The sequence below is a fragment of the Diabrotica virgifera genome, chromosome 5 (genome assembly GCF_917563875.1).
Source record: "Diabrotica virgifera virgifera chromosome 5, PGI_DIABVI_V3a".
In the NCBI taxonomy this organism is placed as follows: Eukaryota; Metazoa; Arthropoda; class Insecta; order Coleoptera; family Chrysomelidae; genus Diabrotica; species Diabrotica virgifera.
In genome coordinates this window covers 17,621,064-17,634,200 of record NC_065447.1, presented here as the reverse complement: position 1 = coordinate 17,634,200, position 13,137 = coordinate 17,621,064, and the positions used below count along the sequence as shown (strand labels likewise).

The window sequence follows — 13,137 nt, the reverse complement described above, 5'->3', positions numbered from 1 at the left end:
AGACTAGTTATTATAACATATACTTACTAAATTCATTGTTATAAAACTGTAGTTTTTAAAAACAATAAATGTCTATCTATCTATCTATCCACATGAATGTCCAATGGTGAATATAAAATCCTTAATTGTGGTGCGCAACGGCGGATCCAGCAACCTTGCAAGGAGGGGGCAATGAAATAAAAATTTTCTCGTCACTCGCGTACACAGGATTCTTTTTCGGTATGGGCTGTTACTTTATTTTTCTTCATGTACCATGTCCTTTCAGAACGTTGGTTACTATCATAGCTATCTTAATTTTATTCACTGCCACTCTAAATCAACCACGAAGTGCTTTTTCGTCCTGGACTGCGTTTGCCTTCTATTTTCACTTGCATAATATTTTGTAGAAACCTATATTTGAAACTTCTTTATTACATGTCCAAAATACTGCACTTTTCTCTTCTTGATGCCTTTTATAATCTTAGTCGTCTTGCTGAGACGTTCTAGTATTGTGGAGTTTCGAATCTTCTTCACCCAAGATACTTTTAAAATTCTTCTACAGAACCACCTTTCGAAAGCCTCAAGGCGATTTAGGTAAGTAGATCGATTTTATTCACAGTCCAAGACTCGACACCATAGAGTAAGACCGAGAACACGTACTTTGGAGAAGGAATTCTGTTTTATATTTCATTCCGTTATTCAGTTGTCAACAGGACACAAAACTCACTATTTATTTTCAATCGTAATTATTTCTTTCTTAAAAAAAGGCGACACCAGGCGAAGTCTCAAGGATGGGGCAATTGACACCATTGACCCCCCTTGGATCCGCGCCTGGTGGTGCGTTAATTTTTTGGAGAAGTGTATTTGAGACGAACAGCAGGACCCCGATTTTGACCCTTCGCTTCGTTATCGATCACTCGCTATCTGCACACTAAACAGATACGAAGCGAACACGTTCGATAACGAAGCGAGGGGTCAAAAATCGAGATCCTGTTTCGTTACAAATTTTTACCAGTGCGGACGCGGCTTAAGTATATTATTTGTTTCATCCATTTTTAGTGTAATTATAAATTTTAGTAAAAAGTATTAGGTAGTTTCTTAGGTTTTCATAGAGATACTACAAGGATAATAGTTAAAATGTATAGTGTTCCTGTTTCTAATAATTTTTGTGCAAAGTGCGATATAAAACTCGATAAGCGTTTTGTTGATGTCCAGAAACATGTTACAATCCAACACAATTTTGAATGTAAATATTGTAATAAATCGTTTATAACTGTGGAAGGAATAGAGTCTCACGATAACAAAGTACATTTTGTAAGAGTCAAGTGTGAACATTGTACTACATCTTACAGATCAGAAGAGCAACTTCAGCTGCATATTAAAGCAAAACATTGCCTTGAATGCTCATTCTGTGATAAATCTTTTATATCCATTGATGATCTAAAGTTTCACGATAAATACGTGCATCTAACAGTGGAATGTCAACATTGCGGTATTTTCTTCAGGTCAGACAAAGAGTTAGATAAGCATCTTAAAGCCAAACATCACATTGAATGCTCATTTTGTGACAAATCTTTTACATCAATTAAGCAGGCAAATGCTCACGTTAGATACGTACATTCAGTGCAGTGTGAACATTGCGATAGTTATTTCAGGTCAGATAAAGAATTAGATCAGCATATTAACCTCAAACATTGTTTTTATTGCCCGGATTGTGAAAAATCGTTTAAATCCATTGAAGTCAGAAATTTTCACTATAAAAATGTACATCTGACGATTGAATGTCCATATTGCGATATATTATTCGGAAAAGAGCAGAATCTACTGGAGCATATTGAAGACCAACATAAATTTGCGTGTGGAAGGTGTAAACAACCACTTAAATCTTTAGAAGAGAAAAATTTTCACCAAGGATGTATATATGTAACATTTGATTGCCATGATTGTACTTTGTATTTTCCAACACATAAAGAGCTAGAGAAGCATTCCAAGGAACATAATTTAAAGAGACAATAGTTTAATTTTATTATTAACATATTCTTATTATCCTATTATTATTTTTACTTTCTTTGTAATATGCTCTATTTTATTTAAAATTGTTAATAACCATAAAATATTATAAATAAATAATCTTCTTTTCTATAGAGTAAATCAAAACGTATAAATTAGATTTTCAAAATATTGAATGGAACATCATTTATATCATCTATAGTATTTCTTCTTATTTTTTATGGATTAATTTTTACATTCCATCTTTGGGCATACACCTTATCCATTTATTTTTTTTATTATACAGTATTATACACAATTAACCGCCCAGTTTAAAAATCGTTCATTTTTGATGTCTCAAATTTCCTAAACCTGTTTTCTGAGTTAAGGTCATCGGTAAATAATTCGCAAATATTTTACGGCTATCCCTACTTTTTCTGTCTTTACACGGCAAATTACGTGTAGTAAAATTCATACTGGTATGGATATGTAAACATTACTAGAATGCCATTCTGCTTGAAAATGTCATCATTAACTTTAAAGAGATGGCTTTTGAATGTTCTTGGATAACTGGTATGCTGAATTCGCTCTATCGAGATTCACTTTGACACTGACGTTAGTAATTTCGTTTTTGGGAAGTTCAGTTGTCAGAAGTGACTGGAAATTACTTCACAACCAACGCACCTGTTCATAGCCAATATTATTAATAGTAAACAGACATAAAAATAACATAAACCTTACGCCAATCAATAATTATTTATTTACACCATTATAATGTATTGATAACAAATGACAAAATTATTTATTGTACAAAATAAAAATATTTTGTAGAAATGAACTCCACAAAATTTTATGAGATTATTAGGCACTCCCACTATTTCTAATAATTCTTCTTTTTTTATGAAAGACTAAGTTGATTTTAGCAGTTAATAATGTGAGGTAGGAATTTTGGTGTTGTATGTTTCCTATTCCGAATGTGTCAAAGTGAATCTCGGTAGAGCGAATTCAGTATATTTGTATAATTGCAAATTATTAATTCAGTTAATACATGTGATAATTTTTTCACTAACTATGTATTCAGTGATTGTAATAATTTATATCTGCAATAAAAACTAATACTCAATTGAGAAAAGAGGAAAAGTGTTACAGTGATTTTTTAATAATATATTGTTACTATGGAACGCTTACAATTTTGAACATCTTTAACAACAAAATACTTGGATCACAGAATAATATTATCCTGATGTATTCTCTGCACAAATTCTTCCACAAATAATACACAATAAATAGTTCACGTCTTAAATCAATTATTTATCAAATACACTTTATATAAATATTATTTAATCAACAACTCAAAATATTCCCGATGCCATGTCAAATATTTAAAATTGTCACTGATTGTCACTGTCTGAGTGACAATATGCTGACAATATTCTATTCGACTGAGTGCGTTGTAAGACAAATATATATTTGGAAAATATTACCACGGACATTGTGTTCATTTTTTTCGAATCCTGAAAAAAAACAATAAATATTTTTGAAAAATTTAAACGCAGAATGAAGGACTAAATTAATACCGAGGGCCGAAAGTCCACTAGAATAAATAAAAAGTTTATTTTGAATCAGATATTTGAAATTAAAAATCACACTAAATTTTCTCTAAGCTTTTCACCCCTGTAACTTATTAAAATAAAAATAATAGAAGTTCTCAGGGACTTTCGGCCCTCGCTAATAACGTAATCTTTCATTCTGCGTATACATTTTTCAAAAATACTTGTTAGTTTTCTCATGATTCGAAAAAAATGAATCCCCATTTGAATAGCATTGCAGCCGAAAATACGTACCCACCCCTTTAAGTGATTTTTTTTAATATGTTATATCCTTATTCTTTAACAATATCGCTGTAATAATATTGTTGCTAAACATGTAAATTTTCGTTGTATACCGGGTGTACCAATCAAACTGTTTTTTTTTTCTCAAAGTTCGCATCACCCTGTGGAATATTCTAGCATTTATAAAATACTGAAATCAAAACCCAACTATAGCCTCATGTCTTCTCAAAATTCTGTTTATTGATTCATTCGCTTTTGTTGGATCATAAAAAAGTTACGTACTTTAACAACTAGCTATGTTTTTCATCAATACAGGGTGTTTTTAAATAAGTATGTCAAACTTTAAGGGGTAATTCTGAATGAGAAAAATAATGACAGTTTGCTTTATAAACGTATGTCAGCAAATGATTCTGAGATAGGGGGTGTTGACATTTTTCTTACAAACTGACGATTTATTTATTGCTTTAAAACCGGTTGAGATATTCAAATGGAATTTGGGGGTTTTAAGACGTAGTTATTGCGCATTTTTTAGCATTCAATTAAGAATTTAATATTTACCATTGGCGTACATACAGATAATAAGACCCGTATGAAATTCTTAATTGTGTGTCAAAAAATGCGCAATAACTACGTCTTAAAACCTACTAAATTTCGTTTACATATCTCAACCGGCTTTAGAGCAATAAATAAATCGTCAGTTTGTAAGAAAAATTGCAACACCCCCTATGTAGGAAACGAGGCATTTGCGGACATAAGTTTATAAAGCAAACTGTCATTATTTTTTCATGCAGAATTATCCCATAAAGTTTGCCATACTTATTTAATAACTCCGTGTATTGATGAAAAACATGGCTAGTTGTTAAAGTACCTAACATTAGATATCGTTATCATTAGGCTAAAGCCTAATGAGGCTATAGTTGGGTTTTAATGTTTTAATTTCAGTATTTTATAAATGCTAGAATATTCCACAGGGTGATGCGAACTTTGAGAAAAATACACAGTTTGATTTGTACACCAGGTAAACAATGAAAACTTACCTGTTTAGCAACGATATTATTAAAGCGATATTGTCAAAGAATTAGGCTATAACATATTAAAAAATCAGATAAATCGTACAACAGGACATCAAAAATGACCCATTTTTAAGGTGGGCGGTTAATTTTGCCGGTGCGTTTATTTCGGTAGCATTTGATGTTTTATTAATATTTATTTTTTAAGTTGTTTTTAATCTTCTTTAATTACCTTCACGCTTATTGATATTCGAAAATGATTCTTTGTTTGTTTAAAAACCTTGTTGTTTTTGTTATTTTTCTTTCTAGCCGTTAGGGATATTTTCTTATTATTACATACCTACTTAATTTGGAAAAATTTAAAAGTTAATTTGTATCGTTATTAGGAGATAATTTAAATTTCCCGTAATGTGAAAATTTCCATGGAAAATAATTATTATGACACAACTTATATAGGCCAGGGCCGGAGTCTTTGAAAATGATAAAAATGTATTCAAAAAATTTTAGTATTTTTATAAATTTTGGGTTTTTAAGAGTAAGTACTATGAAAAAAAGTTCTAAAACTTTTGTATTTCTACTTTTTTTTACATAACTCAACGAAAAATTCAAAAAACTAAGTTATTGTTAATATGTACTCAACAGCTTTGCGTTGGTTCTTATCAATCATTGGACTATGTCAGTTTTTTGGAGGGGTACTCTGCATTCTTCCCTTAGCGATTTCTAGTCGCGCGATTGTTTTGTCGCTAAAATTGAACACATTGTTTCAAATACAAGTCAATTCATGATTATTTAGTCGCAAATGGATTGACTTGTATTTGAAACAATGTTCAATCTTCGTGACAAAACAATCGCGCGACTACAAATCGCAAGTGGAGTCCGGAGCTTAAAAATGAACTCCTTTAACATCGATCTAGTGTCATAATAGTAATAAAATATATTACTTTAATTGTGTAATTTAAGAATCGTCAGACTTCGCTATGTGACTAGCTTAAATTGCTGCAGAAACATTTATCATTGAGGATGGTCTGATTGGACTGAAATCATTCTGAAGCTTTATAATTCAATTTGGATATATGTATTTTAAAATTCTTAATAAAATACCATTTTACACAAGAGGTTTTTTACTTCACTATAAGGTTTTTAACATCTTTACTTGCTGTGCATTTTGTCAAGATGAGGAAGATTATATAGAGTTGTTCCAATGGATGTTTGCACATGCATCTCTTTTTTACTCACAGAAACTCATATCGCAAAATTAAGCTGCTTGTCCATAGAAACCACAATAAGTTAAACAATGATAAGCGATACGGCATGTCTCTAATATATTTATTTACGAAGAATTTTGACGTTTATCATTTTCAGTGATATTGGCTCATTTGTTGTGTTTAAAAATGAGTCCATCAATATCCTCAATAGTGAAAAAAGATCAAACACTTCAATAAAATAACTTTATAAAATACGTCCACCGCAATAATAGCCATTTCTTAATAATTACATTAACAGTAGTACATGCTGACGAACGTGTAACTTAATGTTTTGATTTAACTTGTTTGCAAATCAATCATTACGTTTGTGCAAATATCCATTGGAACAACTGTATGTACTTGTGCATTAAAGTTTGATTAATTTGTTGTTATGCTTCATTTGTACCTCTAAAAACTCGTCTCACCATCTGTCTTTTCCTGTAATATATGTAAATTAAAACATTTTAAAATTTGCATATTTCAATCACTTTCCGCTAATATGGAATTTCAGTGCTGAGAAAAAAAGGAAATAGATTTTAATTACCCATTTCATTAACAACCAATTAGCAACTATTTTCAACGTATTTTAGGCCTGGATCGCGCGTACCAAAAAAGTTTATTAATAGCAAACTGAAAATTTGTTAATAGGTTAACGGTGTCTAGTCGGACAAACTTTGATGTATGGGTACTTTGGAACAGGGGAAGTTTTAATTGTGGAACAGGTTACAGGTTTCGAACGTCAGACTACGAAAACGTCTTATGTATTTTGTCGGACAGAACTTCCAATTGTTTGTTACTCTTTCATTAAACTCTCATGCAAAATTCAGACTGCTATTTATCACCAACATAATTCCTGCCATTTGACATGTTCTACGTGTTGTACTTATTAAAATGCCCAACATATTTGTCAACTCTGGTTTCCCTTCAGAGCGAATAAATCTTTCGCCTTTTAAACCCATACCTTTATATTCACTGATGCATCGAAGAAAGACCTTACAACAGGGTTTGGCATCAGTATACCAGATATCAACATAAAATGCAGCTCAAAGTTACCAAACCACCTCTCCATATGTAAAGCCGGAGTCATAGGAATCTATGAGGCAATTAAATTAGCACTTAGGAAAAACTTACTCAGAATAATATTTTTTTCTGATTCATGCAGTGCAATTGAAAAAATCACCAGTTGTGCAGTCAAAAATGTATCAGAGTGTTGGCATAGTGAAACAAAAAGACTTATATTTCATGCAACTGGAAATGGCTTTGACATCAGATTAGCATGGATACCAGGACATTCAAATATCCCGGGTAACGAAGAAAACGTCCCATGTATTTTGTCGGACAGATGTATTTGTTACCCTTTCATTAAACACTCATACAAAAATCAGACTGCTATTTATCACCAACATTATTCCTGCCATTTGACATGTTCTACGTGTTGTACTTATTAAAACACCCAACATATTTGTCAACTCTGGTTTCCCTTCAGAGTGAATAAATCTTTCGCCTTTTAAACCCATACCTTTATATTCACTGATGCATCGAAGAAAAACCTTACAACAGGGTTTGGAATCAGTATACCAGATATCAATATAAAATACAGCTCAAAGTTACCAAACCACCTCTCCATATGTAAAGCGAAGGTCATAGGAATATATGAGGCAATTAAATTGGCACTTAGGAAAAACTTACTCAGAATAATAATTTTTTCTGATTCATGCAGTGCAATTGAAAAAATCACCAGTTGTGCAGTCAAAAATGTATCAGAGTGTTGGCATAGTGAAACAAAAAGACTTATATTTCATGCAACTGGAAATGGCTTTGACATCAGATTAGCATGGATACCAGGACATTCAAATATCCCGGGTAACGAAGAAAACGTCCCATGTATTTTGTCGGACAGATGTATTTGTTACCCTTTCATTAAACACTCATACAAAAATCAGACTGCTATTTATCACCAACATTATTCCTGCCATTTGACATGTTCTACGTGTTGTACTTATTAAAATACAAAACATATTTGTCAACTCTGGTTTCCCTTCAGAGTGAATAAATCTTTCGCCTTTTAAACCCATACCTTTATATTCACTGATGCATCGAAGAAAAACCTTACAACAGGGTTTGGAATCAGTATACCAGATATCAATATAAAATACAGCTCAAAGTTACCAAACCACCTCTCCATATGTAAAGCGAAGGTCATAGGAATATATGAGGCAATTAAATTGGCACAATTTTTTCTGATTCAAGCAGTGCAATTGAAAAAATCACCAGTTGTGCAGTCAAAAATGTATCAGAGTTTTGGCCTATTGAAACAAAACGACTTATAGTTCATGCAACTGGAAATGGCTTTGACATCAGATTAACATGGATACCAGGATATTCAAATATCCCGGGTAACGAAGAAGCTGACACCCTAGCTAATATATAAATATAGGAAGAAATTTGAACATACCAATGGCCATGCCCCACGATGTCCAAGACTTATATACTAACATTAAGTCTAAAGTGTATGATGAATTCAGAAATAAATGGAACAACCTAATCAGAACCAAAGACTATCAATACCGAAAAGTACAACCTACCTTTCCTAAAAATAAATGGTTTGCCATTCTTCCATTCATAGATCGAAGATACATCACTACAATTATTAGATTACGTACAGGGCACTGTCTAACAAAAGAAAACTTGCATAGAATGAACCTGGCATACAATTCCTATTATTGCCAATGTAGGTCCATAGAAAATCTTAATCACATATTTTTTGAATGAAATCCATTCCAATTTGGGATATCTACAATTTTTATGCCAATAAAGGACTTCCAATCCCGATAACAATATATTCAATTTTACATAACGTATGTAGATGAAGAATCAATCAAAGCAATTATGAAGTTTCTTAGCATAAACAGAATAAAACTATAATGCTCAACTAGCTACACCTTATTTCTAATTCATGCTTATTACTAATAGAACACTAATAGGTTGTGTTTGTTATTGCATAACGCCCATGTTCGCTTACTACAGTATTGGTTGTGTATAAAAAGTAAATATTTAGTCAAAGTTATTACCATAGCCAAGTTACTTTAAGAAATCAAGAAGTAGACATATTCGGCGGGCCCGACTTGGTCATGAGCCAGTCAACGTCGTGACCGCCAACCTGGCCAAATTGCATAAAGCAAGGACAATTACCAAGCAAGCAAGCAGCAACATATTTGTCGGAAAAACATTTTACATATATTATATAAAGTATGCTATTGAATTAACTTAAAACAACCTGCTAGTTTTCAAAAGTTTGTCCGACTAGACAATCTAGTAACAAATTTTCAGCTTGCTATTAATAAACTTTTTTTTGGTACCCAGGATCCAGTACTATTTTGTTTATTCACTTAAAAACGTGTTTTATTAATTTTTTTTGTGCTACTTATTGCAAACCCATTGTTTAACCGAACTTTCTACTTCGAATTCAGAAACGATAGAAATCATTTCACATCAATTGATGACTACCGAAGGTTGCAAATTATAGACAGCATTGAAAAAGTGCACTGGCTGTCCACCTACACCATGAATGAAATTAAATACAGATTATTCATTGCGAATAAATATGGAGCGAAAGTATTTGGTTATACGAGGGTAATATTTTTCATCTTCTTTTTGTATAGACACGACTCTGTCTGTTTTTTCAATGTGCCTTCAGTAAGTTGTCGTTCCATCGTTTTATACGAGGGTTATTGCATAAATTCTGAGACATTGGTTGTGGATATAATACATAGGAGCGAATCGAGGCCATCTGTGACCACTTTAGACGCTTAAACTTGTTAAAGAAGGTCAATTGGATCACTTCTATCATGCAGTCTAGGACCGTAAGAAGTTTCTGGACTCAGGCTGCTTCGGGCTCCCATATTTGCTAGAATCAGCAGGCTTTCCAAGCCGGACGTCTGGCAGTGGTATAGGTAAGGTGATGTTATTGTAAACAATTATGGTTTAATACCGTGTGTTAGATGTAAATATAATGTTAGCCAAACAACAGAGTTTTAATTAATATGGATCCAAAAGGCATTATGAACAACTTATTTATGACAATCTAATCCTTTAGTAACCTTGTGCCCTCACAGAAAGTCACAAGTTTCTTTAGGACTAACTAGGTATCTCATTTGGCTCGGTTGCATAAAGGCCGAACCCAGGGTCTACCAACTCTGATAAGCCAGCGCCGGACACTTCTAGATGACATGTGAGGTTTCCTCCTCCACATCACATAGATCGCGTCGTGGGTTATTCGCCAATACCAGCAGATAAAGGTGCTGTCTGAGTGTACAGTGGCCTTTAAGCATAATGGCCATCAGACAGCATCTTCATTGGTCTAGAACGAGAAGTTGGGCTGTAAAACTTTTATATGGCCTCATTATATCAAGTCTACCCTGTCTTATACCTCCACAACTGGCCAAGGAGCCCTGAAACCTCCGCAAAAGAGACTATCCCTACCAGTACTGAAGGGCTCTCCAATTACAACTTCGGGTCACACTGGCAGAGCGGATAAGCCATGTCTTGCCAGGTCGTCAGCTCGTTTGTTTCCTTCCACAACTGTGTGTCCTAGTACCCAGAGCAAGTTAACCCTATCAGTCTGCGCAACATCAGCCACTGCTCTCTAGCATCCAATGATTTTGGTCGCTTTCAAAGCTCTTAGCATTGCTTCACTGTCAGAACAGATAAAGATGCGCCTGCCTGAGCAAGCCCTATCTATTATCTACTGAGCACATATTACAGGATCGCAAAGATCTTGACCTAAACGATTGATACATTGGCCTGAATCGGTCTAAATTCTGAGACTAGACATAAAGATCGAGAATAGAACAGGCCAGAAAATCCTTCGAAAAACTCAAAAACTGCTTTGTGATTCTCGAATAAAACTCGAAACTCGACTACCTTTATCAAAATGCTACGTCTAGTCGACTCTTCTCTATACAGTAGAGACATGGACTCTTTAAACATCAACCGTAAATAAACTGGAGGCGTTTGAAATGAGAATCTACCGGAGAATCCACAAAATTTCATGGATATCGCATACCTCAAACGAAGAAGTGCTGCATAGAATAGGCAAGGAAAGAGAACTTTTCAACAGAGTGAACGTTAGAAAATGGTCATATATAGGTCACGTAATGAAAAATAAAAAGTACCTACCAATATGCTTAACTAATAGTGAAAGGAAAGATCTTCCTCTTCTTCTTATACTTCTTGTAAATCTGTCGATCTGTAATTCCGACGTTGAAGTATTTCTTGAGAGGTAGACTGCCAGCTCTCTCTCCATTTTTGGTGGTCTCCCCGGTGGACGCTCGCCTGCTGGTTTTCCTTCTAGCGCAATTATTGGTACTATGTGCTCCTCTATTCTTTTTGCATGACTGAACCATTCTCTTTGTCTTTGTCTGCCCCATTTGACTACATCTTGCACGCCACATTGTTCTCTGATAATGTTGTTTCGTATTCTATCTTTTCTTGTCTTCCCTGCTATTGCTCTTAGTGTCTTCATTTCGTCTGTTCGTAGCCATGCTTTTGGTTTTATTGGTGTCTTCTCTTGATTCAATGCCATAGGTTATAACAGGTCTGATGCAAGTTTTATAAATTCTAACTTTGCTGTCCATTCTGATATATGGGTTATTCCAGACCACATCTCTCAAACATCCGGACAAGACAGCGGCCTTGTTAATTTGTCCTCTTAGGCCTCTGACTGGGTCATGATAACTTGATAACTCTACACCTAGATATTTGAACTGGTTTAGCTGTTCTATGGGTTTCCCCTCTACCACGAGCTTGCATCTAATTGGGTTTTTCGCAATGGTAATGCATTTTGTTTTCTGCGTGGATATGTTCATGTTGAGTCGTCGACATGCTTGATAGAATCGATAAAGTTGTCTCTGTAGGTCATCCTCGTCCTCTGCAATCAGGGCTGCATCATCCGGATAGCACACTCTACTGATTCTACTGTGGCCGAGTCATTATACTAGTTGTAGCGATTCCATGAGCATATTGAATAGAAATGGACTGAGGATGTCTCCCTGCCTGATTCCTCCTGGTGTTGGTATGTTGGCCGTAGTGGTGTCGTTTGTTTTCATTTTTGTCGTGTTGTTATTGTTCATTTGTTTTATGACTTCAACAATGTTTGCCGGTATCCTTTTTTGCTTAATTTTCTTTATTATATCGCTAAGTCTGACTCTGTCAAATGCTTTCGTTAGGTCTACGAAGCAAATATATGCAGGTTTGTTATATTCCATAGACTTGTCTTTCACTTGTTTCATGACAAATATTGTGTCCGTCGTCGACCTGTCTTTTCTGAATCCTTGCTGTTCTTTTCTGTTCTTTATCTGCGATTCCAATTTATCCTTGAGTATTCCTGTGAATAACTTCATTGTCGTATTTAAGAGAGTTATTCCTCTGTAGTTGTCCGGACATGATCTTTGTCCTTTCTTAAAAATTGGTATTGTGATACTGGTGTGCCAATCTTCTGGTATCTTTGCTCTGTCTAAGATTTTGTTAAACAATGTTGTGAGACAATTAGTGAGTTTCTGACCGCCGTATTTCAGCAGTTCGTTCGGTATTCAATCAGTACCTGGCGATCATCTATTCTTTAAGATCTTCATTCTCGCTTCTACTTCAGTTTCTTTAGTGATATACCTGTCTTCTGTTTTGTAATCGTGTTCTTCATTGGCGTTGGCTTTGTAGAGTTCTCTTAAATATTTTTCCCATGTCTCAGTTGGTATCCCCTTTGTCTGTACAAATTCAGTTACTGGTTTTTTTTCTGTTTTTTAGCATTTTCCAAACTTTTCTCTGTGCGCTATAGATGTCGTGATCCATGTCACTTGTGAACCAATTCTCTCTTTTTATTGCTCTTATTTGCGAGTTTATTCTGTTTCTTGTTTCTATATAGGTGGCGCGTTGCTCCTGCGTTCCAATGCTGCGTTCCTCAGTTCAGTGCAGTGAAAGGAAAGATCTAGGGAAGGAAAATAATATAGTGGCAAAGAAACATCCGACAATGGCCAGGGCTCAATTTTGAACAGATAATAAGAACAGCTGAAAACAGAGAAGAGTTTA

At 34.2% G+C, this 13,137-nt stretch overlaps 2 protein-coding genes across 5 annotated transcripts in view; both read left to right on the top strand.

Moving 5' to 3' along the window:
• LOC114332856 (uncharacterized) overlaps positions 1-13,137 on the top strand; it is a 348,079-nt gene that overhangs the window by 71,322 nt on the left and 263,620 nt on the right. The gene's annotated exons all lie outside the window — the stretch shown is intronic.
• Positions 1,117-1,995, top strand: LOC114332458 (zinc finger and BTB domain-containing protein 40-like). Its single transcript, XM_028282257.2, has one exon. The coding sequence runs from the start codon at positions 1,117-1,119 to the stop codon at positions 1,993-1,995; it is 879 nt and encodes a 292-aa protein (XP_028138058.2).

Bases quoted from the DNA above. Each gene is read 5' to 3' on its own strand.
- LOC114332458 (XM_028282257.2), top strand. From the start codon at position 1,117: ATGTATAGTGTTCCTGTTTCTAATAATTTTTGTGCAAAGTGCGATATA.